At 46.0% G+C, this 27,474-nt stretch overlaps 1 protein-coding gene across 1 annotated transcript in view; it reads left to right on the forward strand.

The window, feature by feature from the left end:
• GRIN2A (glutamate ionotropic receptor NMDA type subunit 2A) overlaps positions 1-27,474 on the forward strand; it is a 367,443-nt gene that overhangs the window by 332,383 nt on the left and 7,586 nt on the right. The window contains exon 11 of the mRNA XM_047087732.1: positions 3,742-3,929. Within this exon, the coding sequence (XP_046943688.1) occupies positions 3,742-3,929 (188 nt within the window). The remainder of the gene's footprint in view (positions 1-3,741; positions 3,930-27,474) is intronic.

Consider the following 27,474-nt stretch of genomic DNA (forward strand, 5'->3'; position numbering starts at 1 on the left):
TCTACTGGGCAGGACTGTCACAGAGACTTGGTAATATAGACGGGCTTCTGTTTGCCTTAGCCCCATGGGACCCGCTCTGCTCATAGACCACATAGGAAAAGAACAATACCAATTGTGTATCTCCCTCCTCTTTTGCAAAGCGCTGTGAGGACCAGCTATCTATGGGGGGTGGGGGGGATTGCTGTGCAAGCCCCAGGATTGCGGAAAGCACGGAGCAGCGAAGCAGGTGTCTGTGACCATTGCATTTAGACCTCAGCTCTCTAGAATCACTGATGAGGGAGAGAAAACCAACATCACAGGGCCCTGCAGTTTCCTTCCTGCACTGTCCTCCTTTTGGTTCTGATGCGGGCCTGAGACCCGCACCAGGCCTCTCTGTGGCCCTTCCTGGCCACCAGCCCACACCAGACACACCAGTGTGTAGAACTGCTTCATTCACTCGGGTCTTTTGCGATTGTACTCCCTCTGCCTTAACAGCATCTTACTTTTGCAAACTTTGTTTCCTGAGAAAACTTCCTTTTTTCTTTCTGCTCTGCTCATCTGGTCGTTTTGTGCTCAGCTGAAGAATATTTTGTCATGAGATAATGGTAATGATTTGCAAAAATCTGTGCCTGTCCATAAAATGGTGATTTAAGCTGCTGTTGGATAGCTCTCGATGGTTGCCAGGTGCAGTTAAAACCACACTGGGATTTCCAGTAAAAACCGGTTAAAACCGCACTGGGATTTCTATCCCAGAAACGCTTCAATGTGTGGTGGCTTACCAGGATAGGGAGAGATTTCACCTCACACATACAGATGGTCTTAACATTTGAATGCCCCTGTATGCGTGTATGTGTGTATTTTTGTTTTTTGTTTTATGTCTTTTTGAGAATTTAGAGAGTGGGATGAGGCTTAGGAAGTCTCAGCAAAACCCACGTTCCCAGCATCTCCATGGCAACTTTAATATGTTAAGGTATTGACGTTGCAAGCACATAAGTTTCGTGAAGAAGACAGATACCATCCATGGCCCCAAGTCCTCAGGATACACATGTCATCAAGAGCCTCAGTTTCCCTACTGATAGTCACAGAAGATGACTCTTGGCTTGTGGAATCAGAATGCCACAGCTAGATGAGTATCTCAGCAGCACCCCAGTGACCAACTCACAGATGAGGAACTGGCAATCCAAAAGAAGGAAGTGAGTTTCCTGAGGTCCCACCGTCTCCGAGTCTACTAGAGAATCCCAAGCCCCTCTACCTGCCCATCCACTGCTCCTGTCACACGCTCCCCCGCCTTTATGTACAAATTGTTTTTGACTCTCCATCTCCTATTTCCACAGCTCTCTGCATTGCTGGCTGTCCAGAAGGCTGTTTCCTCTTGGTTCATCAGCTCTGGTTTACCATCACCATTAACAATGCTTAGTTTCCTTCCCCTTCCACTTGGATGATCTCATCCCCTTTTAATACTCTCTGACTATAATCCCAAACCCTCAGTTCTGCAGCCTTGGGAGAAAGACTTTAGAGTCTTTGTGTTGGTGAGATGAGCCTTGCAGTCTTGCTCCACCTCTAACCATTACAGAAACGAAAAATTAAAATGAAGCATGCCGCTGTAAACCTTCCAAATAGTTTTATTCCCATCGGGAGGCCTTCAGCAGCTGTCTCTGAAAGAATGCAACATTTTACCTCCTTTCCCTGCCACTTTTATTTTTCTTTGCTTCATTGTTTTATGTGTTCTTGTTAAATAAAGAAAGGCAGTAAAGTTGAGAACGTACCAGGACGTCGAGTAATCTCCGATTTAGCTTTTCTATCTACTTGAGGACATCCCATCCCATCCCTACCTAGTTTTGAGCCATCCATCCCCATGTACAAGGGCGACCACTTCAGCCTTGTTAAATGTTTTTAAAAATTGCGAACAGTACTCATACCCACTGAAAGTGACCTGGGTAATGAAAGAGGTACAGCCATGGTATCGAGGGACGATTTGATGCTTGCCTTTTGGGGGCGTGGGCTGGGAAGGGTCATGCAGGACTTCTGAGATGATAACGTTTGATGCCTTAATCTGTGTGGTGATTTCCAGGATGTAGAATGGGTACAAATTTATGTGGCACTTCATTCGACCTTAATAAAAATAAATACATCCACAAAGGGAAAAAAATGTGCTATGTTATTGACATGGCAACAAGCAAAGAAGGCAACTTGGGAAGTGGTTTGTATGGAATAATGATAATTTGCAGGTTGAAACAAGGACATACTGTGGCCCACGGGCCAATCTGTGTTTATAAATAACCTTTTATTGGAACAGAGCTGAGTTCATTCACTTCTGCATTATTTAGGGCCGCTTTTGTGTTGTGTACTCACTTCCTAGGTCTGCAAGAACAAAGTACTAGAAACCGAGAGGCTTACACAATAGGAATTTTTCGGTCTCACTGTTGTGGGGCTGGAATCTGAGACCAAGGGGTCCGCAGGGCTGTGCTGGCTCTGAGGGCACAAGGGTAGTATCTGTTCCAGGGCCTCTCTCTCAGCTTCTGGTAGCTTCTTGGCTTGTGGCAGTGTGAACTCCAGCCTCCCCATGGTGGTGGTCTCCTTGCCTGTGTGTCTGTGGTCAAATTTCCCCTTTTTTTTTATAGTGGTTTGGGGGCCCACACTTCCCCCATGTGACCTTAGGCTAACGAATCACATCTGCAATGACCTTATGTCCAAACGAGGTCAGATTCTGACATGCCGGGGGTTAGGGCTTCAACATAGGAATTTGTTGGGGGTGGGGGGACCAGCCCAAAACATGCTACAGCAACAGAGTTGAGAGGTTGTGATAGAGATTGTGTGGCCCACAAAGCTTAATCGATTATCTTGTCTTTACAGAAGAAGTTTGCCAACCCCTGTTTTAAAACACGTGGGTATGGGGGCACCTGCGTGGCTTAGTTCGTTAAGCCTCTGACTTTGGCTCAGGTCATGATCTCGCGGTTCGTGAGTTCAGGTGCTGTGTCAGGCCCTGGTGCTGACAGCTCAGAGCCTGGAGCCTGTTTAGGAATCTGTGTCTCCCTCTGTCTCTGCCCCTCCCCGACTCACGCTTGCTCTCTCTCTCTCTCTCTCAAAAATAAATAATAAAACATTTTTAAAAATTAAAAAGATTTTTTTTAAAGGTGTGGGTGTGTGTGCAAGCATACATGTGTATACCTGCCTGAGAAATTTGTAAGGCTATTCACCAGTGTGTTAACCTCTGCTTCTGAATTATGGAATTATGGGCAATTAAAATTTTAATTGTATTTTTGATACTTTCTATATTATTGAGGTTTCTAAAAATTACCATGTAATAATTTCTGTAATATACATAGACAGTAAACATGTTTCCTCTGGGAGGAAAAGACATCATTCCTATGTACTCGCTCTCCCTTCCTGCACCCTCCACCAAATTCTCCTGCACCTTAATGGTTTATTTTGGTCTGATGCAAACCTTTCTAAATAGGCCGCTGTTCTCCACTGTTGGGAGTGCTAAGTGCTTAACAAACCAGCAAACTCAACTGTTTACTCACTTAGGCATAAGGATTCTTTATGTCTTTATTTAGCTGCCTCTTGTAACTTGGAGAGAAAAGCTTCTGGCTTTTATCTCCTCATTAAAAATAGATCCTTTTATGACGAGGGGACGAAGTGGCCATGAGTCACCCCGTGTGGTGTGAAAGACAGTGTGAGGTGCTGCCTCAGGCCCCAGGAGCTGGCCCCCGAAATGGTACCCCGCCATCCCCATGACCCCCTGGTTTTTTATCATTGCAGGAAACTGGACGCTTTCATCTATGATGCTGCGGTCTTGAATTACAAGGCTGGGAGGGATGAAGGCTGCAAGCTGGTGACCATCGGGAGCGGGTACATCTTCGCCACCACTGGCTACGGAATTGCTCTCCAGAAGGGCTCCCCTTGGAAGAGGCAGATTGACCTGGCCCTGCTCCAGTTTGTGGGTGATGGTAAGACCTTGGGTGACCCCCTAACTTTTGGGGGACGTGACACCCTTGTGCTCTGTTTTCTGATTGGCTTTCCAGTAGACCTTGGTAGGGTGAGCTCGCTCACTCTTGGTCAGGGGCCTCTCACACGACACCACGTTTTTTAAGTTGCTTGTAACAGAAACCAGTTTTAGACAATGAAATTGTCAAAGGGGATTTATTTTAAGGATGCAGAAGTGTCTATCTCAGTGAATTGAGGGAAGGGTTGAGCAAACAGGTTTAGAGAAAAGAAAACAGGAACCAGAGCGATCCTGGAGTCTTATTAGCAGGAATTCGTAGATCTGTCCTAGAGCACCAGGTCTCACTGGGGACAGTTTGGGCCCCCAGTGGGTATTGGGCTATGTCTGGAGACATCTTTGTCATGATTGGGAGGCTGTTTGCTCCTGGATTCTAGTGGGTAGAGGCCAGGGTACTGGCATACATCTTACGGCATCCAGGACAGCCCTCCACATCTCAAAACACAGAATCACCTGACCCCAAATGTTAGTAGTGCTGGGCCAGAGAAATCATGACTCTTCATGAACTCGGCTCTAGTCCTAAGCTCTGTTCTCTAAATTCTAAATTTCACATTGCAGAGGAAGGATTCCTGATGCATTTTGAATCAACCTCTTTTTCCTGGGCCCATCAGGAGTGCCTGAGGGGTGGGGTTATGTTGTTCTAACACAAACAGCTCCTGTTATTATCCCGTGGAGGGGTGAAGGAGAAGCAGTCTGTAGAAAGGAATAAAGTCTGCCTCTTGCTCAACAGACCAAAAGATAGATCCCACCCCTGTGGGTCTCACAGTCCAATGGGACTTTGGCATGTACGGACCGGTGTAGGTAATTGGGCCGACTGTGTCTCCAGCCAACATTTCCTTCAGTCTGGCCTTCCGTACTCCCTGGTCGGTGACCTCAGCACACGAGAGTTCCACGCCATGGGTTTTAGGATCCCATCCTGGCTCCAATGGCATGTGGGTGTCCCTTTGAATTGCCAACACTGAGAAGGGAAAAGCAAAGTGAGCCTCATGGCCAGTGACGCCTGAAGACTTGAGTGGGTGTGAGCGGGGTACAGAAGTTCGGGCCCCGGGCAGAAGCTGTACTCAAGGACGGCTGGAGGCCCTATTCAGAGATGGTTACACAGGATGCTGTGCCTCTGCAGCTGGGAGAGGCAGATCTGTCAACACTGCAGTCAGATAGAATATTGAAATGGGCAGAGGTTAGTACACAGCGTGGTGTGGATCTGAACAAGGTGCATCATTCAATGCACCCTCTTCTCTGCTCCCAGAATTAAGCCCTTGACTCTCAAAGTACCATCAAACATCTAAATGTGTTTTATATTTAACTCCCAAATAAGAACGTCTGATCCTGTGAATTCCCTGTGGGGCATTTGCACCTTCTTCTGATCACGATCTGTGTTCTCTGTTGTGTAATCGTGATTTGTGGCTGTGTCGGTCAGCTCTGGCTGTGAAATCTTAGAGGCATATTCCGGTAAGCATTTGTTTTGCCTGTGGGAGTACAGGTTCAGTGGAGGGGCTCTGTGTCAGGCTGTGGTGGCCTTGGTGGCTCTGGCCCCCGCTGTGCGTCCGTGGACCAAATGTGTGGTCTCTGCTCTGCGTATGTTTATTCTGGGTCTCAGGCCAAAAGGGCAGCAGGCTGCCTGGCAGAAGCTCTTTTCTCGGCTATGTCACAGGCACAGAGAAGGACATCTAACTGGACATGTGCTGTTCAAGTCTCCGGTTGGCCGTGTTCACATCTGCTAACACCCTTCTGTCTAAAGCAAGTCAGATTGCCAAGCCCAAAGTAAAGGGATCAGAGGTACACTCTGCCTTTTATGGGAGGAGTTTGGAGTTATATGACCAGGGGTGTGGACACAGAGAGGGGTGGAGAGTTGGGAGCCAGCTGCCAGACTGCATACATTACCTGTGTTCTTTAATATCCATGATAACTTTATGACGTTCAGTGTTGCTTATGCCCATTTCACAGAGGGGGAAATGGAAAGTGGTAGAGCTTCTACGTCAGGGGCCTTAATCTGGAAGGGGATCGATGATGTCACATTCCTGTTTCATTTAATTCCCAACGATGTCTATCAAAGTTGGATAATTGTATCCATGAGATTTATAGACCCTTCAGGAAGAAGTAATCTAGTATACCTCTGAACTGAAATCTTCTGCCCCACTGACAAATACTTCTATGAAGGGGGTGATCTTCCTTAGCCTCAGTTTACTCATCTGTGAATGAATGCTTGCAGAAATATTTCCTTGATAAGGCTGGCATGTGGATGAAATGAAAGGAGACCTGTAAAGAGCTTAGCTAGGCCCAGCACCTGGAAATAGAAGTGGTTCAATAAATGCTAGCTATTACCATCATCATCTCCATCATCATTATCAGGACCATCGCCATTATCGTCATCACCATCATTATCATTATATCATCATCACCAACACCATCATCACTGTCCTTATCACCACCATCCCCATCACCACCATTCCCATCACCATCATCACCACCATCCCCATCACCATCATCACTGTCCTTATCACCACCATCCCCATCACCACCATTCCCATCACCATCATCACCACCATCCCCATCATCACTGTCCTTATCACCACCATCATCACCACCATCATCATCACCACCATCTCCGCCATCCCCATCACCATCATCACTGTCCTTATCACCACCATCCCCATCACCATCATCACCACCATCCCCATCACGACCATCCCCATCACCATCATCACTGTCCCTTATCACCATCACCACCATCATCATCATCATCACCATTTTATCACCAGCATGATCATCGTCACCACCATCCTCATCATTACCAGTCTCCACCTCCTCCTCATTGTTGTCCATCCACAACTCCAATATTCAGTATAGCCTATTTAGTATTGTATTGGTGGTTAATAGTATCATGGAAACAACCTTTATGGTGCTGAACATAAAATGCGCTCTTTGTGGCAAATAAAAAATACAAAATACAGGCATCCAGATAGGTCAAAAGTGTGTTTCTGGTAGTAGCAGAGCATCTAGATTCTTACACATATTTTCTGTCCTCAATCATTGCTTTCCTGGTCAGACCGTCAGGATTGGGACACGTGTCTTCTCGGCTTCATCTCTAGAGGCCATCTGGAAGCAAAGACATTAGAGAGAAAATGACGTTGCTCCAGGGGGTGTCTTAAGATAATCTTCTCGCAAAGGCACGTCCAATTCTGAATGTCTCTCTAGGAGTAAATACATGAATTAACACAACTGCATAAATATTTCACTTATCTTATGCAGCTTCAGCAGGATTAATTATGCTCTAAAATTAGACCTGTAAAGAGCACAGTGCTAAGCAGTACCTAATTATTATTCATCCTCTAGAATGGAGTGTTTATCTCTTGTTATAGAGTAGCTTTGGTGGACGATTACGAGTCTAATGTGTGTCAAAAGTATAAAAAATTCTCCTAATGAGCTGTGTAAATACAACCTTTGAGTGGAGCATTTAGTTATTGGGGGAGCCTCTTACGTGAAGCCTGCCAGGCATTTCCCTAGGAGATGGACTGCTGATTTCCCTTAAGAGGTACACAGAATCCCAATAAGAGCTCACCTTCCTTTTCCTGTCTAATTGCTGTATCCTTTCTGAAATAGTGGAGTGCCCCACGGGGATCTTTGCTTCTCAGTACTTTAGTAACAACACTCATGAGTACTTTTCAGCATTGATCATCAGTATCCAACATTTACTGGGAAACACACTTTCCTAGAGGGGAATGTCACGGTCTTTTTCTTCTCTCCTTCAGGGAACTTACAGTCCAGTTGGTTGGCAGTGTACAAACTTAAAATATCTAATCTCAAGATGCAAGCTTATTATAATAATTCATAAATATGAAGTAACATATACATATATGTGGCTATATATTCTTAGGTATCTTGGATAGGTGAGAGAGGAGTCCAGAGGAAATATGGGATACACTTGAGTTTTTTAATGGAAGAATGAAAAGGCAGAGTAAGTCATAAAGAATAGGTATAGTAAGATTTAGACAAAAAATAGAACGGCCTGAGTTCATAGAGCCTCATTCATTAATTCATCCAGCAAGTGGCAAATATCTGTTGAGTATCTGGTATCTCCCTGGCACCTAAAAGGTGACACTTGAGTGAGAAATAAAGAGTAAGTAAGTCTGGGACCTAAAAAACGGCATTTCTGGCTTCACAGGAGAGGTTGAATGAGAGATGTTAGGTCCCATCAATCTTCCGGATTTTGTACTTTTTAAAAATGTGATCCTGGGATTTGAAGAGATGGATGGAAGATCATAGAGGTTAAAGCCCTGTGGGCGTATAGAGGCCAGCAAGTAGATATTGAGGAGAACAAGACTGTATGATAATACTGTTCAGCAGCCAGTGATGTTGGGAAGAGGAAGGAAAACAGTTGTTGTTGGAGCCTGTTGTCAGTGGCCCAGCACAGGGCCAGGTACCTCACAAATATTCTTAGCAGCCCTTCACACATTACTCTGGGGCAGATCTTATCCCCATTTTGCAGAGCAGGAAAATGAGGCTCTGTTGGGTTAAGAGAGCCAAGGCAGAGCTTTCAGACTTTGACGTAAACAGGAATCACCTGGGGATCTTGTTAAAGTGCAGATTCTGGTTCGGTGGGTCAGTCGGGGGATGGGGGAAGCAAGCGCACGGGTCAGATTCTGCATTTCTAACAAGCTGCTGCTGGTCTATGGACAACACCCTGTATGGATTTTTTTATGGTTCGTGTAACTCCGGTTCTGATCGTCTTGCTCAGGGGCCATGCTCCAGGGGCAAATCCTCGGTTGCTAGTGGCCAGATCACCTTAGCTATAAATAATATGCTCTAGCACAGAGACACATTTAATCTTCCTCTTTGTACTCTGCTCAGTTTTCATGGTTGTTGGTTTATTTTTAAACCCAGAAATACATTACTTGTCCCTGGTATCTCGTCCGAGTTCACCGAACAAATAAAACCAAATATATGTATGTATATTGTACATCTTTATAAGCTATATGCTATATTCCACTGCACTTATATCATATCTACATCTATATGATGGATATCATATGAAATATTTGAGAGGTATGACACATACAGCCCCTGTGTTAATATTGCATTAATAGGGTGATTAACTCAACCCATTTTGTTGGGACTCTCTCAGTTTAAAACTAGTGACCCCAGTTATATCCTATCTGAGCACATATGACAGATATCATATGTGATATATTTGAAAGATACCATATATATCGTTTCACTTGGACAGGTACGTTGGGGGCCCTTTGCCCCTTTGTAACTGCAACTTTGTAAGCAGTCGTTTTAAATTGCTTTTTAGGGGCGCCTGGGTGGCGCAGTCGGTTAAGCGTCCGACTTCAGCCAGGTCACGATCTCGCGGTCTGTGAGTTCGAGCCCCGCGTCAGGCTCTGGGCTGATGGCTCAGAGCCTGGAGCCTGTTTCCGATTCTGTGTCTCCTTCTCTCTCTGCCCCTCCCCCGTTCATGCTCTGTCTCTCTCTGTCCCAAAAATAAATAAACGTTAAAAAAAAAATTTAAAAAAAAAAAAAAAAAAAAAAAATTGCTTTTTAATGTTTATTTATCTTTGAGAGAGAGAGAGGGAGACCAAGCATGAGTGAGGAGGGGCAGAGAGAGAGGGAGACAGAATCTGAAGGAGGCTTCAGGCTCTGGGCTGTCAGCACAGAACCCGATGCGGGGCTCTAACTCACGAACCGTGAGATCATGACCTGAGCTGAAGTCGGACGCTTCACTGACTGAGCCACTCGGGTGCCCCCACAAGCAATTGTTTTAAAGACTCATCCAGATTGATGTGAGATTAGAAGGGTCCGCACACTCTGCTCTTGTGTCAGTAAGATGTCTTGCTACGATAGCCTCTCTAAAGCTTTGGAAAGCACCACTCCAGGAGAACAGTGCTCACAGACCTTGGACTGGGGAGTGCTGGAGGGAGTTGGTGGGGAAGCCCACTCCCTACTTCTGAGTGGGTCCGTCAGTGCTCCCAATTCTTTTATCTGTTGGCCTCTCTTTCAGTGAAGAAGGCAGGGTGGGTTTGGGTGGGAAGGGACCCCATGCTGCCAGCCAGAGTAGAGAGTGGTTTTGTGATTGCAGAAGCTCTTTGTGTATCTAATTAGGATTCTCATAAATTGCTCTGAGCCACTGGATGGGTCGTTAATCTCCTCCTCCCCGCCCTAGTCCAACTTCCCAGCTTAATATCTTTGCGCTCACGTCCGAGTCTTGGGGAGAGCTGGACACCCCCCAGCTTGGGTGGCCTGGCCTGTCTTCTTAGTCTGACTTAGGAATGTGTGGGCAGTGCTGGTTGAGGAGATCACTGAGGGACCCCTAAACATTTTCCTTATTCAACTTTCTGCAGTGTCTCAAATTCTACCGAAGTTTTTTCAGATAAGCACGGACTCTTGCATGAAACCCCCTTTAAAAATGGAGTTCCTTCTTCCAGTCTGCTCCTGAACCCGTTTGCTGATTGGGTGTCTGACCCTTCAGCCCATGTGTCCTCCTTTAAGGTCTCCTTAAAGACCACAGCTCTCCACTAGATAGCGTTCATAAACCGTGACCCCCTTTAGCGCCGCACTCACGGCGTTCTTATGGCCTTCGGCAGAGCATCACGCGTGAAGGGGAAAGGTGGAAGGTTCCCCAACTCCCTTGCTGTGTGATCCTGGGCAAATTAACTTCTCGGCGTTCCAGTTTCCTTACCTCTCTATTGGAGCTGTTCGGGGCTTACGTGAAAGCAAACACAAACTAATCTAGTGCTTGGCACGTATTACATGCCTGCTCACTGCGGACCTCCCACTTCCTTGTGCCACTAAGGGGCACTGCGTTCTCAGTCCCTGGAGGGCAGACGCTATCGTGTCCATTCTTGCTGCCCCTTTGTCTCCCTTAGGACCCACGACTGAGCTTGCTGCTGACACAGAACTCACTGGTGCATGGACAAACGAACGCGTAGATTTGCCAGCGCTACAGGCGGGGGCACCTGGGTGGTTCAGTCTGTTGACTGTCTGAGCCTTGGTTTTGGCTCAGGTCATGATCTCACAGTTTGTGAGATCAAGCCCCGTGTTGGGCTCTGCGCTGACAATGCAGAGCCTGCTTAGGGTTGTCTCTCCCTCTCTCTCTCTCTCTGTCCCTCCCCCACTCACACTCTCTCAAAATAAACAAACATTGTTTTAAAGAAAACACTACAGGCACACTTTTACAGGGCTGACTTCATCAAATATCTCTTCTGATGAAGGGGATGCCATTTTCTTTAGGAAGGACATTAGGTGCCTCTCTAGGGAGGGAGTCGCAAAAAGTAATCACTCAATCACTGTCCAGTCTGAAAATCTCCCCAAGCCTCTGACCCCCTCATTCACTATAAGATGGAGGCAAATTCTTGCCTTGTTGAATCTGTGTGCTCTTGTAGTCAGATATCTGTCGTGCGCTCGTCTTTTTAACTCGAATTTCTGGGATGGACATAACTGGCAAAATTAAACATTTCCTAGCTTTTAGCACCTAAATGGATCATCAGTTGTTAACCAGTTGTGGTCTCTGCATCAAGGAAGTAAACAGGAGAAATAGTATCTTCCCCCGGGTTCGGCCAACTATGGCCGTGGCGTGTAATCCAGCCGCTGCCTGTTTTTAAAAATAAAGTTTTATTGGAACACAGCCCTCTCCATTCACTCAGATACTGCCCGTGGCTGCTTTCACCCTGCAGCGGCAGAGTCGAGATGCCACAAGAGCAACTGCACAGACTGCCAAGCTCCAAATATTTACTGTCTGGCCCTTCATAGAAAAAGTGTGATGGCTCCTGGTCTTAGGCTGTCTGGAGAAAGACGAGAGGGCAGAGAAGACTTAAGCCTGGAGGTTTTCCAGTTCTCCTAAGGGAAGGGGGAGGTGAGGGTGGGAAAAGAGGGAGGAAGGGAAGCCAGAAATCAGAGCAGGGAGGAATTATAAAGAAGAGAGTCAAACGGGAAGGAGACAGGAAGGAAGGGGAGGGAGGAGGAGACAGAGGAGCCACGGAGAGCAGGCCAGAGGGAGGCAGGACTCAGCCCGGGCATCTCCAGCGCGAGCTGCATTTGTTCCGCTGAGCAATTAGCCTCGGTGCGGTGGAACCTGGAAAAGTCTGAGAGCCCACGGCCGCCCCATCTCGACCGGCTCCACGCGGGAGCGAGGCGCGGACCACGGGCTGACTCACTCCTGCCTCGGAGCCCTCTAATCTGTCTCCCGCTGGCCTCCCTGCCCGCAGTTCTTCGTGACATAGGTCCCCGTGTCCTCAGATGACTCAGCAACACCCTAGTGCAACCAGCAGCTTCAACCGGTTTAAAGAGATAAATGCCAGAATAAGGCTGGGGTGGGTGAGCAGGGAGGATTTGGAGGAGAGGAGGTGCCGAGGATCTGAGAGCCCCGTTTCAGGGGAAGAGACAGTTTCCACTTCTCTAAATGCTTCCGTGGGTCAACAGCCACCATGATCACTGGTGTTACAGATGTTTATAGTAAGAGATGACGCTTAGGGAGGGAGCCCTATGGGTCACAGAATAATCTCAGTCTGTCTAGGTATTAATTTTACCCAGTCCTCACAATGGCTAAATGGCATGAGTTATGATCATTAACGCCTGTTTGCAGATGAGGAAACTGAGTCACAGGCAGGTCAAGGAATATGTACAAGCTCCTAAGTGGCAGATCTGGGATCGGAATGTAGGCAAACGGGCCACAGGGCCTTGGCTTTAACCATGTTGCAGTACTGCTTCTCCTTTTGTCTACTCCCAACTGTCGTCGACATCTCTACAGCAGGTTTCCCATCTGGAAAGGGTCACAGCTGTGATTTAAATGCAGATTGGCCAGAATCCATATTCAGCGTTCATTCCTCTTTCACTGAAGGCACAGCATCGGTTCCCTGCAGATGACACTGGGCAGAATAACTTGGCAACAGAGGTTGAGGGTAGGCGAGCAAGCGACCTAGGCTTTTTTCCCCATTTTTCCACGGAGAAGGAGACTTGTCCATGCCCCAGGCCCCGGCACCATGGGGACAGGCTCAGCCTAATTTTTGAGATCATTCAACCCTGGCAGTTTGGGGAAAACTCAGGACCCAGAAGCCAGAGACGAGAAGGAATGGAGCAAGGACAGAGTGTAATTAAGAGGAGTCAGATGTTTGGCCCCGATACAGGCTTGCAGAGAGGCCTCTCCAGGTTCACAAAGACCCGTCCTGGTTGCCGGAATTGCTTGTTCCCCACAGAGCTCCTCGGAGCTGCATAATCCCCGGCATTTCAGAAGGTTATTGTTCCTTGCTAAACGTGTTTTAATCAAATTGAGACTTCAAAGGCAGAAATCACAGTTTGGGCTGAGCTAGGCTACTCTATAAATCATGAACTTTATAATCAAGTTAGCAAGACCGGGTGCCATTGACAAAGCCCCCTGATTTATTAACCCAGTTGTTCATTCATTCATTCAGTCCGCCTCTAGACACTCATTCACAAACAATAACTGAGCAGCTTCTGAACTCCAGGTGGTGGAATATAAAAATGATTAGAGGCTCCTGCTCTATTGCTCTTAATAGTTACTTTCCTTACAAAGTGCTTTCGTGGCACACTGTGTCCGTCAGACTCTCTTGGAGAACGTGTGGAAAATACAGATACCTGATTCTTACCCCATGGGGCATTTTTTCACATCCTCTCTGGGATATCTAAAACGCAGTAAGATTTAAGAACCACTCCTTAGAATAACAGTATTTAGCCCTTAGTAGCACGCATCTCTGATTGGTCAGTACTGGATACAGAGGCCAGGGGCCAACAGATCACTCGTGTGGGGTCCATGAAATTGGGTCTTCACCGTGAGTTCTCTCCAACCTCATCTCTCGAGGCTCGTAGCTGGGTTTCCATATCCAGAGACCTTGGAGATGGTGAAAACGCAAGAAGTAAGTGCTGTAGAACGTGTAAGCGTCAGCCCGCACAGTGACCACAGTATGGAACACAGGGACATCCTGTGCGTGGATGACTGTGACACGCACACAGACGTCACTAATACACAGAATGGCAGCTTTGATGCCATCCACCCATAGGGCGTGGTGATCGATGGCCATTTGGACGCCCCAGCAACCAAGTCGCTTTGACCCTCCTAGGATGTAAAACGTAACCGCACGGCAAACCGTGCATTCAGAAATGAAATGTTCTGAAAGGAAGAAATGTGTCAGTCCTAAGCCTACATTAGCCATAAAGGGTTTAAGTGCTTCTTCACTGGCCTGTGACCAGATGGTACCATAAAAATTAGACTTGTTTATCTCCCTCCTAATTTTAACTAGAGACATATTTGGAATAATAATGGAGCAGCACTTACTTAAGAAACAGATAAAATCCATAAATATCCTGAAGGGCCATTGACTCTCCCTCTGTGCTGGAGGGGTTTCATATGCCTAAGTTAGCAGTGAATTTCCCAATAGGTCCCTTGAGATTCAGAGCTGCAGTGTTTATTATCAATCTGATGCCAGGATTAGAACAAGGTCAGCAGTGCCAAATTCGTGCCTGACAAGCAGTGAATCGCTCAAACCAGGGAAAGTCAAATGTCAAGAGAACCGTCAGAGTTGAAATAAGACATAATGAATAGCTTGCTGGTAAGTCAAACCCTGATGTCACAGAACCCAATGTGGGAATTACAGGATGCATAAACAGTGGCCCCGAATCCCTTTCCGTCTACGTTTTGTAAAACCCGTATTTGGAAAGGCAATCTAATGTCCATACAAAATTTCCCAGCCTACTACCTCAACAGAATTATTTTCAGTTTAGCTATACCTCCTGGTCCTTTTTCATGTAGAAACACTGCTGTAAATATATAAGCATTGGTTATATATGCTTTTATATTCCACTGTGTTCATTTATATTGTATTTTAAACTTTTTTTTCAGGTCATTACATCGTCTAGTCATCACGGTTCTTTCCAATTGTGTATAAAATGTCATAAACATTATGAAACCATAATTTATTACATTATTTTCCCTTTTTAAAAAATGTTTATTTTGAGAGACAGAAAGAGCACACGTGTGAGCAGGGGAAGGGCAGAGAGAATCCCAAGCAGGCTTTTCACTGTCAGCACAGAGCCCAACACAGGGCTCAGACTCACAAACCAGGAGATCAGGACCTGAGCCAAAACCAAAAGTTGAATGCTTAATTGACTGAGTCACCCAGGGGCCCCCATGCCTATTTTTTTTAATTGTCTATTTGTAACAGACCCTTGGAGGTAGAATTCAAAGGGTTAATGGCTATAAACATGTCTAGAAGTCTTGATCTATAGTATCCTATTAATACCCCAAAAGTTTGTTTCCATCTAAAAGTACTATTAATAATGCACCAATGTACCAGTTTTAAAACAGTCAAGCAGCTTCGAGCATTATGGCTCTTTGTGCTGTTTTCGAAGGAGCATGTGCTATCTTAGAGTTGCCTTAATTTGAGTTCCTTTGAATAGTAGTGAAAATGGAAAAAAAAAAAAGTGAGTTGTCTTTTCCTCTTTTTGGAACATTTAACTATTTTTACATAAAGATTTTTATGGACAGTTTGTATATCTAAGTAATTTATTAAGACTCTAGTTGTAATATTTCACACACAAAAAAAGTCATAAATGTGGCAACACGGGGTCTAGTGAAGACCAAAGGCTTTGGGTTCAAATATAACAACTGATGTCTTCTAGCTCCACGGTCTAGGGAGAGTTATTTATCCTTTGTAAGGGCCACCTTCTTCTTTATATTAGGGATTATAATGGCACCGACCTCACCAAGGTGAATCGTATAATGTATAAGAACTTCTAGGTATGGTACCCATCAAATGGTAAGTACTCAGCAAGTTATCATAGATCATAACAGTGATAAGCGTCTCCTTAAATTGGGATTTGTTCTTGTTCATATATATACTTTTAAAAAAATTTTTTTTCCCATTTTTTAAAATTGCTTAAATCAGGATTCTGCTAATTATGGCCCACATTGGCCTTTTGCCTGTTTTTGTCAATAAAGTTTTATTGGAACACAGACACATCCTTTTTATTCACCATGTGTGTCTGAGGATGTTCTTGTCCTGCAGGGGCAGAGCTGAGTAGTTACAACAGACACCAGATGGCCCACAAAGCCGAGAATATTTACTAATTAGACCTTTATAGAAAGATTGGTGGCTTCTGGCTTCAATCATTAGAGTCCAAAATGTTCTTTTAAAATAATTCCAACAATATGGAAGAATTTAATTTAACTCATTCCTCTTTATCCTTTAAGAACTTATTCTTTGTAAAAAAAAAAAATTAATGTTTCTAAAAAAAAAAAATGAGGGTTTTTTTCTTTCTGGTTTACAAAGTCTTTTTTCTTCTGCTTACTATTTTCTCTCTTGACCCCCAAAATGGAAGAATGCTTTACACCTCTACTTTGCCATTTGCTGCCCATTTTTTCCCTCTGTAAATTAGAACATATGTTCATTATATGGCACAAATCTCCATGTCCAATTAATTTTTATACAGCTGTGTAACTGCCACTCAGATGAGGATCTAGAACATGACCAGCACCCTAGAAAATCCCTTGCAGCCAGTATTCCCCCCACAGTGACCACCACTCTGCCCCTCATGAACACGGACAGGTTTTGCCTCCTTTTGACCTTTTAGGACATTAATCCATAGTAATGCATATAACTAAAGCGTATCGTTTATTTAGGACTGCATGGCGTTCTGTTATATGAACATACTGGAATTTATTTATACATTTGCTGTCGATGGGCATTTGTGTTATTTTGCAATTTTGTCTGCTTTGAACATTCGTGTACATTTTTGGTGCAGGTAGGCACTTAATTGGGAATATACCTACGGATGAAATTGCTGGGTCATAGAGTGTGCATATACTCTGTTCCAGTAGACACTTCCAAACAATTTGCAGGGAAAGTACAACCCGTTTATGTTCCCATCAGCAGAGCGTGTGGTTCTGGAAACTTCTGAGTGCCCTGTTTCTCCCTTCTAGGAGAGAGGCAGAGTGGGCTTGTATAACTGATCGCTAGGTGTGTGGATTATGGCACTGGTTGGATGTTCTTGTACGATCATAGCTCATAGTTTAGAGACCCCCAATTCCTTCTCCATCTTCCCTCCTTCTTGTGTAGAATGGAGTAAGAGGACTGTGGTGTCTGCCCCACACAGTTTCCTGAGTTGACATCTAATCTAACCATCTCTGTCCACTCTCCCACTCTTCTCTGGCAACGGTCTCACCCCTATCTGGTACTTCAGACTTGGGAGAAGAAAGAGGAGGCCAGAGGAACACCGCTGCTCCTAATGGAGGAAGAGGGCTGTCATCAAAGCCGTCTCAGAGCTCTCTTAAGTTGTAGCCCACCCTGTCCATCAACAGACTGGTCTTCCTTCCACTCTGGTTATGGACAGCAGTGACAGCAGATACAGGGGACTTCCTAGAAAGGTCTATACCCCTTTCTGTTCTTCTCCATTCTCCTTCTTCCTTCTCTTCTTCTCTCCTTCCTCTCCCTTCTGCTTTCCTTCCTACCTCTCCTCCTTTTTCTCCTCCATGCCACAACCAAGTCTTGAGTGCCCTTTAAGTCCCTGCCCTGTCCTTGAGGATGAGGAATGTGGGTACAATGGACAATGGATGGGATCCCCTTTGCTTAAGGACTCCACAGTCTCGGGTAGCCTTTTGACCACCCTTCAATAAAAAGGAAACCAGAAAGTTGCAATACCATTTTACTTGCTCAAAGATCTTCCTCAACCTGGCATGTGGGATTATTGCTGTCCTTTTCTATACCTCCCCCACCCAGCGCCGGCCCCTTATGTCTATGGCCTTTTAAGACACAAGGACCCCCTTGTGGTATTAAAAAGCCCCCATACTCATACAAGATGAGTCATAGGATTTTCAGGACTATTGATGGGGGAAATGAGCAGTTGTCAAAAAGTTACTGTGAATTCATTTATGCTCACAAGTGCATATGCCTGCTAAGCCATGGCACCTTGGCCATCCATACATGTGTGAGGCACATGCATTAAGCAGACTCCACAGGTGCTTGGCCCGCACAGGATTTCCTGGACATCTTGCCATTTTTCTGCAGTTTTACTCTAGAGAATTATTTCTCCCCACCCCCACCATCTGTTGGAGAATTGCGACCATGTATGTTGTCTGATGTTTGATGGGGCTGCACAATCTCTACACTCTTCTTCCTTCCCCTTCTTCAGGAACACACAGGCTGGGGACCTGTGTGCATGCAAGTCCCCAAGTCCACAGTGCACCGTTGATTGTGTGGCCTGTGAAATCTCAGCCAGATGGCGACCAGCAGCACTGCCTCATGCAGTGCTCCGGGCTCTGTCCACAGAGCAGAGACCTCAGCTGGAAGGTGGTAGTAAAACACTGATGCCAAAGACAGCCTGTCTCTGCATCTGACTGGATACTTTTAAGCTTGGCCCTATTTTTATTTTGCTTTTGTGACTTCTCAGCATTATACAGAAATGGAATATTCTGACACTTAAATAAGGGAGATGCATCTTCCAGATTTAGTCTATTTGTGTCCAGATTCTTGTACTATCACCACCACCGAAGGTTTTTTTATTTTTTCTCTCCAGCAAATTGTTCATTGACCCTCATAGGTCATGGATACAGAGGTCCTAGGCTCTGGAATGCTATTTCCAGATCCAAGGTCACCTGGCTTTGAGTCAAGAGTGTAAAATTAACAAAGGTAAGGCACCAAGGTCAGTAATCGAACGATCTAGCTGACCTCACTCTGTTCCAGGCCCACAAACTCCATCCCAGACCTGACAGCAGTTTTCTTCCAGGGCGACTGGACAAAGAGAACACGTGGTGTCAACCCTGCAGACCCCAAACTGTCCTCACTCTGGGGACCACAGTTCAGAGCTCACAGTGACCGAATCTGTTATCGTCGAGAGCATGAGCCTGTCATTGACGGTGCCCTAGATTTCGACAAAGAAAATTGTTCCTTTGCCATTTCCAATTCCATTCGGGCTTCTGAGAAACATGAAGTGCCCAGTCCCTGGGCAAGACATGAAAACAGGATTGAAACGGGGTCAGCTCCCCTCTTGGCGTTCACAGCAAAACCCTAATGGGATCAGCAGCGACATCATCCTGACGTCTTTCGGCTATAGATGGAAGTTGGTTCCCTATGGGGAACCACCAAAATCTATGCTAGGATCTTTGATCGGAACTCGCTTGCCCTGAGAGTTGGCCTTGATTTCTGGGCTTCAGAAATTATTCCTGACCCCTCTGCTTGGGACTTCACAGATTGCTTCCTCTCTTTGTCTTATGCTGATGCTCCAGACAGTGTATCAGAAGCTGATCAAGGAAAGGAGCCTCGTGTCATCTACAGTCAACACAGTTGTATGGATCCTCTGTGTGCTGAGCCCTGTGCCAGGGACTGGGGATATAAGAAGAATATGGCAGGATGCCCACCCTGAATAAAGTCCCCAAATGGGGGAATAAAGTCACATCCCAATGGAGAAGACTTAGAAGTAAGTGGCAACTATACTGGAGTGCGACAGATTCTCTGCTGATGCAAGACCCAGGATGTTGTGGAAGGAGAAACCGTGATCTCGTACCCATGTCCTTGTGCATTCAGGGAAGACTTCCTGCAAGTGGAGACCTCTGAGCTGCGCTGAAGAGGTACCCACTGGCCAGTTTTCAGCATGATACCACACAGCTGGGACATCCAGAGTAAACTGTCATGGGCCCTGGTGGCGGGGATGACAATTCACAACGGATCCTTACCAGTGATTTCCTGCGGATAGAGTTCTCTGTAGTTACCATATATCCTGAGAGCAGGAGAGTTTCATCCGCATGGCTTGCCTGCCCCCGAGACCGGGACAGGACTCCAACAGTGATTCTGTCACTGGGATGGAATTTACTGGAGACCTCCGCACTGTAGCCCCCTCACTCAAATCTGCCACCCCACCCACCTGTAACAGCCTGCCTTACATTATGTGTGGGGAGACGGCCACTGAAGAATCTTGGATGCAGCAAGCATACAGCTGGTCTCATCCGGTGTCCCCCCCCCCACCCCCGGACACCCTAGCTCCTCAACCCAAAAGCCAGGTCCTTTGCGATTGGGCCCCCTTTGATCACTTCTTCCTCCCTGCAAATTCTGCACCTCTCTCTGATGTCCAAATGCCCCACGTTTCTCCTGCCTCCAGCCCCATGCACAGGCATCTCATCTTACCAGAATTACTGGTTTGCAGGATGCTCCCTCCCAAAGGACTCAGAGTTAGCGGCACCCGAAGACTACATAGGATTTGTCTCTACATGCAGATACAAGGATGCCGCCAACCACGTGCTAAATGTTTTTTTAACTTTTTTTAACGTTTAATTTATTTTTGAGACAGGGAGAGACAGAGCATGAGCAGGGAAGGGTCAGAGAGAGGGAGACACAGAATCTGAAACAGGCTTCAGGCTCTGAGCTGTCAGCACAGAGCCCGACGTGGGGCTCGAACTCATGGACCGTGAGATCACGACCTGAGCCGAAGTCAGACGCTTAACCGACCGAGCCACCCAGGCACCCCATCTAAATGCTTGAAAAATGTTTTCTCAGTGAATGAATGAGCGAGCAAATGAATGAGGGAGTAAGGCAAGACCAAATGAAGCCTTCGGAGAACCAAAGAGCATCAGCTTCCTTGACTAGAAATGAAAGAGGGCATCACACTCAGCTTCCTCAAACCAGACGCTACATCCTTCCATAGCGTCATTGCCTAGGGGCAGGTGCTTTGGCCCGACACCAAGAAAAAGCAGTATGTGGATATGTGCCAGCGAGGGTCTGTGTGTGGGCTGGTATCACAAGATGTACTGCAGCATATTTTCAGGCCCCGGACAAAGCCTAAAGGGTACAGGTCCAAAATGAACTTTTTACAAGCGACCTCGGGGGAGCAATGCTCAGGAAGTCTGAAGGCTAGGCACACCACATGCTATAAAATCTCTTCCCGAAGCAATCCCCTCAGCTCTCAGACAGTCTTATGGAGCAGAATGAAATCTAATCTGAAAAGCTACTTCAGTCCCTCTGGAAGTGCAGAGGAGTCTGAGGACAGATAAGGAACTGATTTCTCTTACTTTGGACATAACAGATTCCTCTTGGAGGGCGAAGCCTTCTCTCTGGACGTGCCCTCCGGGGATCACAGACTCCACAAATTGGCAAGGCAGAGGGCGGGGGGAATGAGATCCACCAACACCCCCAGCTGCCCTGGCTTCATGCAGGAACTAACAGTATCTCCAACGATTCCTGAGCAATGGGTGTGCACGTGACCTCACTGAATTCCAGCACGACTCGTAGGAGATGCTGTCACGTGCTGCTTGTAGGCGCTAGACAGAGTGCGCAGATTGCTTTCTGTGCGTCTGTAAAATGGGTGTGGTGATGGCTCCAAACACATTGGGTTGACATGAGGGTTGCGTGGGTTAATTTTGGAAAATCCTGGCATAGTGCCTGAAATGGAAGGGAATTTATGTAACTTTGTTAAATATGAGAATAGGAAGATAGGTTCAGGAATGGATGAGTGGATGGGTAGGCAAGCAGAGTACCGGGACCAAGGTCAAATGGGTCCGAAGCGCTGAAGGCAGTCCAGTGCGGGCAGTCTCCACCCGACAGCATGCCTGGACTTGCTCCTCAAACCTGTCAGGTAAGGGCCCTCCCTCGTGAGGCTCATCCTAGTGTTTTCTACGTGCAACGTTCTTTCTTGTGCTTTTGGGGAAGGTGTCTATTTGAATTTGCATTGCTTCCTTTTTGCAAACTAGAAACGAGCGTGTACCTTTTGAGTGAGCGGCTGGATACATACTCAGCAGCCTCACAGCATCACCCAAGCAGCTAATGGAAGCGAGTCTCAGGCATATGCCTGATTCTGTCTCAATTATTCTCACCTGTTCCCTTTTAGATTTTACATCTTTCTGGCCCCTGCCTCTTAAAGCCCCACCACTCTGCCTTTTCATGGCAACACTGGGAAGGGAGAGAGCTGGGATGCCTGCTCTGTGTATGGGCCTTACAGCCTTCCTCAGGGTGGCGCAGAACTCAGAGGTTGGCAGGGATTACCTGTGGCAGACAACATCGTGCCCCCTGAAGACAGATACAGGAAGAACTTTCGAACAGGTGTGACATACGTGGATGGAGAGGTGTTCTCAGGTGCTCGTGAGCCTCCTGCCCCTAAATGTATATATGCGGGGGGGGGGGGGGGGTTGCAGCTTCATGCAGGGACCTGTCCTCTCAGGTCCAAGGAGGACGACACTGGAGCCTGGCTGCAAACCCACAGTGGCCCAGGCTCTCTGTGCTCCCAGGAGAGCACTTAGCTTTTGTCTTCCCAGCAAGAATGAGTCTGCTTCAGGAAACAGATTTAATTGTCCCACTTACCAGCTCCAGCTCACAAGACCACGTTGACAAAGATCGCGGCCTCTTTGTAATGGAAGAAACGGACGGTGGAATGAGCATCTTAGAGCCGTTCCTTCGAAAAATGACCCTCGCCGCTTCACCCCAGCTGAGGACATGCATACTTCTCAGCCTCTTACTCCCAAGCCCACGGCAAGCTCCCTTTTGATCTGTGTTTCCTCTATTTATATGGCAGAAAAACTCACCCGGCAGATCTGAACATGTTTGCAGTGCTGCCTAATTTAAGCCCCGGGATGCAGGGAAAGAAATAGAAACAGAAAATAGGGATTCAGTGCTTGCTGTGTGCTGCAGGCCATGAAAAATATCAAAATCATGAAACACGGTCCCTGATCTCCCCCAAGGAGATTACAATATACTTGAGTAAATTAAAAACGAAATAAGAAAGTATTTGAACTACAGTTCAGTGAACTAGTAGAAGGCCACAAGGCAGGAAATGAGTAACTGCAAAATGACTGGAACAGGCTGTAATTGGGATTGAGAAATGTGCGTCTGCCCTCCTTTTGCGACACGGGTCTGGTTTACCGAGGTGACTTGTTCAGAGAGAGATGTTTGGTGAGAAGGCAGTCTTTGTATTTACATCGTGAAAGGAATCTAATGATGTTTCTTCCTCACCGACCCTGCTCTGGGCATACAAAACATGGACGGAAACATGGCGAGAAGACTCACTTTTGTGTCCTCGCAAACTCCAAAGGGAGAGGAAAGTCAACAGCACGCAGTAGTTTCGAAGGGACGGCACTGGTGTTTTTGAGAAGAGGAAGCAAAAACGTAGAAGGGTTTGGATGAGCAGGTGGGGGTGTCGGCTTAGACGATGAGATGATGATACACAGGATCCCGAGACAAATGTGATCATGTGCAAAGTTCGGGAGGCTGTCGGAAGGAAAGGAATTGAAACTGAGATGTCCCCTCCCATAACTTAGCCTGCACCACTGGTGAGCCAGCACCCTTCCTTGTAGGTGATGAACTTACAAAGGGATAGGTTTTCTGTTGTCTCCCCTCAAAAATGCAATGCTTTTGTAGCCTTGATACCAAAAGGTGTACATGCCTCTCTGGTTGCGGTACAACGGAGACTAAATCAGCACCAGCCCCCTTGGGGCTACAAACACATCACAGCGCAGGATTAGAAGTAGGTGCATGCGCACACATACGACTGCGCATGCGCACCCTTCCAGGCATGCTCACGCATACACCCGCGCATGCACATCTGCACATACGTAGGCACGCATGCATATGCACATGCGCGCTTGCACAAAGCACAGTAAAGAGCAAAGGGAAAGGAAACCAAGGGGGATGGGATGTTCTCACGGCACTTTTCCTGCTGAGGTGAGGAGGGGTGGAGGCCGTGGCTTTAACATCCAAGGTATGTGGATGCATAAATCTGAGCTCTCCAGTGAATCAGCGCATCTGTGACAAGACTAGAAAAAGCTGTCCATAAAAGTGAAGGAAGTAAAAGTCGCCTTGCCATCTCGTTGCAGCTCTTGAGTGAGAAATTAAAACCTAAATGAATATCCGGGCACCTGGGTGGGTCAGTTGGCGAAGCGTCCAACTTCGGCTCAGGTCATGATCTCACGGTTTGTGGGTTAGAGCCCCACGGCGGGCTCACTGCTGTCAGTCACTGCAGAGTCTGCTTCAGATCCTCTGTTCTCCTCTCTCTGCCCCTTCCCAGCTTGTGCTCTCCGCCCCCCAAAATAAATAGTTTTTCAAAACCTAAATGAGTATGGAGGTCCGAATGTACACTAAATGGCTTGGCAAAGGCAGTCACATTTTTTTTTTTTCATACAGAAACTGGTACCTTGGGAGTACCTTGGGAACCACAGAAGAAGCTAACTCAACCCCACTGTAGGAACATTCCTATAGCCCAGTGTGCTTGGGGGCCCCATGCTTTAGGGGGGAAAACAACCTCTGCTGAGTATTAGCTCAGACTCAGAAGTTACAAACAGCACAAGGAAGAAATCCACCATGAGGTCAGCACACACAGCAACCAGACGTATGTGAATCCCAACAAGGACTGGGGGGAGGAGGCAAGGCAGAGAATAATCTGAAAGATGGTGGGTTTGAAATTATTTAATATAGAAGTTTTTTTTAAGTCCTAACAGAAGAATGAGACATTATGATAAAAACGAACGGGCAGAATTTTAAATGGCCAGGTGAATATAAGAACTAGAATAGATTAAATGAGAGCATAACGCTAAATATTACTAATGAAAGAATAAATGAGCTGGAAAATAGATCTGCGGGAAGCATCTAACCACAGGACAGAGTGATAAAGGAATGGAAAATACTAAAGCAAAGTGAATAACCTAGAGAACAGAATGAGAAGGTTTAGAATACTTAAAACACAATCAGAAGAAAAGAGAATTGTCGCGTGTCCTTAGGGGCTTGCAGCTCAGAGCAATGTGATGCCACTATGCACCTTATTAGAACGGCTAAAACCCGAAACACTGACAACACTGATACATGCTGGTGAGGATGTGGAGTGACGGGAGCTCAACAGGGGACACAAAATGGCACGGCCACTTCGGAAGAGGGCTTGGCAGTTGCCCACAAGGCTAAACATCTTCTTAGCACACAATCCTACCATCGTGCTCCTAGGTCTTTACCCAAATAAGCTGGAAACATACATCCACACAAAACCCGCACACAGATGTTTATGGCGGCATTATTCGTAATTGCCCCAACTTGGAAGCAGCCGAAATATCCTTCAGTAGGGGAATGAGCAAACTGTGCATCTATGCAATGGCATATTATTCACAAATAAAAGCAAGCTGTCAAGCCATGGAAGGATGTGGAGGAACTTAAATGCATATTGTTCTCAGCACAAGCCCTGCACTGTAGCCACTGATGACCAGGAGCTTAAAGGAAGGATCCAAAAGATCTCTGAAGTTCCCATCATCTGCATTTCTAGCCATAAGTACAACATGGAACAGACACCAGATGATTACGAAGCCCCTCGGTTCTAATTCTGAATAGAGCTCCTCTGCCTTCATTTATCAACTTTTACTGCTGCCAGTTCGTATAGCAATATGCTGCAGCTTGAATTATTCCACTTACCCATTTGCTCTGTTATGGGCTGAGTATGGTTAAATACACTCACTTTTTGACATTTTGAAATTGATATTTTCTATCATTTTAAATTTTGTTGCATCTTTTTATAAATCAGATGACTGCCCACATTTAAAAAAGATACATGTTGGGGCACCTGGGTGGCTCAGTCGGTTGAGTGTCCGACTTCAGCTCAGGTCATGATCTCACGGTTCGTGAGTTCAAGCCCCACGTCGGGCTCTGTGCTGACAGCTCAGAACCTGGAGCCTGCTTCCGATTGTGTGTCTCCCTCTCTCTTGGTCCCTCTCCCCCTCATGCTCTGTCTCTTTCTCTCAAAAATAAATAAACGTTAAAAAAATTTTTTTAATTAAAAAAATATAAATAAATAAATAAAAAATATGCATGTTGTTGCTGTGAAAGAAACCTGTCTGAAAAGGCTACTGTGTGCATTATGGTTCCAACTATGGGATGTTCTGGAAAGGGCAGCACTATAGAGACCATTAAAAGATCAGTGCTTGTCAGGAGTTGGGATGGGGCATGAGGAGAGGTGAATCGGGGGCACACAGGGGAATTTTAGGGCAGTGAAACTATTCTATACGATACTATAATGGCAGATAACATGGCATTAAGCATTGGGCAAAACCCACAAAACCATACAACACAAAGCGTGAACCGTAATGTGAAGTGTGGAATTTAATTAATAATAATGTATCAATACCTGTTCATGAATTGTTAAAAAAAAAAAACATTACCACCCCAGTGCCAGATGTTAATAGAGGAAACTGAGGCAGGGTGGGAGGGAGGATGAGAGGAGGAGTGTATGGGAACTTGCTGTACCCACTGTACTTCTCAATTTTTCTGTAACCTTAAATTACTCTAAAAAGTACATTCTATTAAGTTTTTAAAAATGGGGGGGGAGAGGGAGAGTCGATATTCAAAGTAAGGATGGGCGAGATTTTTCCAGAATTAAAGTTATAAGTCACACGTCAAAGAAAGCCACTGGGTCACAGAGCAGAAACAATCCTAAAGCAAATCCACATTTCAATTCCACACCGAAGACAAAATGAAAGTCTCAAAAACAGTCAGAGAAAAAGCACAGAGTGCATAGAAGGTAGCAACAGTTAGATTACTCGCCGACTTCTCAACAACTATAATCTAGATCAGAAGAAAACTCAGTGACATCTTCAAAAGGTCCAGAAAAAAATCATTATCCACCTAGATTGTCCTGTTCAGCCAAATCATTCAAGAGTGAGAAAGCAGGCAACTTGAAAGCATTAATTGTGCTAACCTCTTCAAAAGGGAATCAAAGAAACATTTGCAGTATTTACTTTTCTCTGCCTGTTTCATATTATATCTTAGATAACACACACATGCCCCAAAATCATACTTTCCGTTTAACATTAAATACGTCTTCTGTGATTTTCACTGTCCTTGAAGGATAATTTTTAAAGTCTGAATCATAGCGTAAGTGCCATAGTTTCGTGAACTGCTAGACAGTTTAATTGCTAGACGTTGAGATCGGAGAATTTCCTCCTAAATGGCAATTGGATGAAACGCACATAAAAGATGAAATAATGCTACGCACGCCTACTTTTTCTTTTCCATTGAAAACTCCACCTGCTTCTCTAGCTGCCTGCTCAAGTGGCGAGGTGTTTAGTTTGCAAGGAGCCATTCAGAGCTGATCGAGAAGCCTCTTTTCCATTCGTGCTTTTTGCCCCAAGTGCACTGGTGGCGGGTGACTTCCTGGAATAGCCCCAGATGTTCTAAAGGAAAATGAAAGAAGCAACATATATTCGAGGACTGCCGTGTGCCAGGCATGGTGCTGGGCGTTTCCATCCTGTGAACACTACTATTTATGAACACTTACCATAAGCCAGGCACTACCTTTAGAAAGTTTGCACCCATCAGCTCATTTGGTCCTCCCCAGAAGTCTAGGAAGTATGCACTATTATTATACCCATTTTATAGACAGGAGAGATGTAGTTCTGAAGGAGCTAGGAAGTGATGAAGTCGTACCCGGAACATGAGCTTTTCCATGGTAGGGCCCTATTCCAGGCTTGGGTGGGTGTCAGAGACACAGGGAGAGAAAAGCAGGAAGGGCAGAACACAATGACATTAAAACAAAAA

Source organism: Lynx rufus, unplaced genomic scaffold (assembly GCF_022079265.1).
Source record: "Lynx rufus isolate CCGP_SWC_20201006 ecotype Redwood Valley unplaced genomic scaffold, mLynRuf1.p SCAF_23, whole genome shotgun sequence".
In the NCBI taxonomy this organism is placed as follows: domain Eukaryota; kingdom Metazoa; phylum Chordata; class Mammalia; order Carnivora; family Felidae; genus Lynx; species Lynx rufus.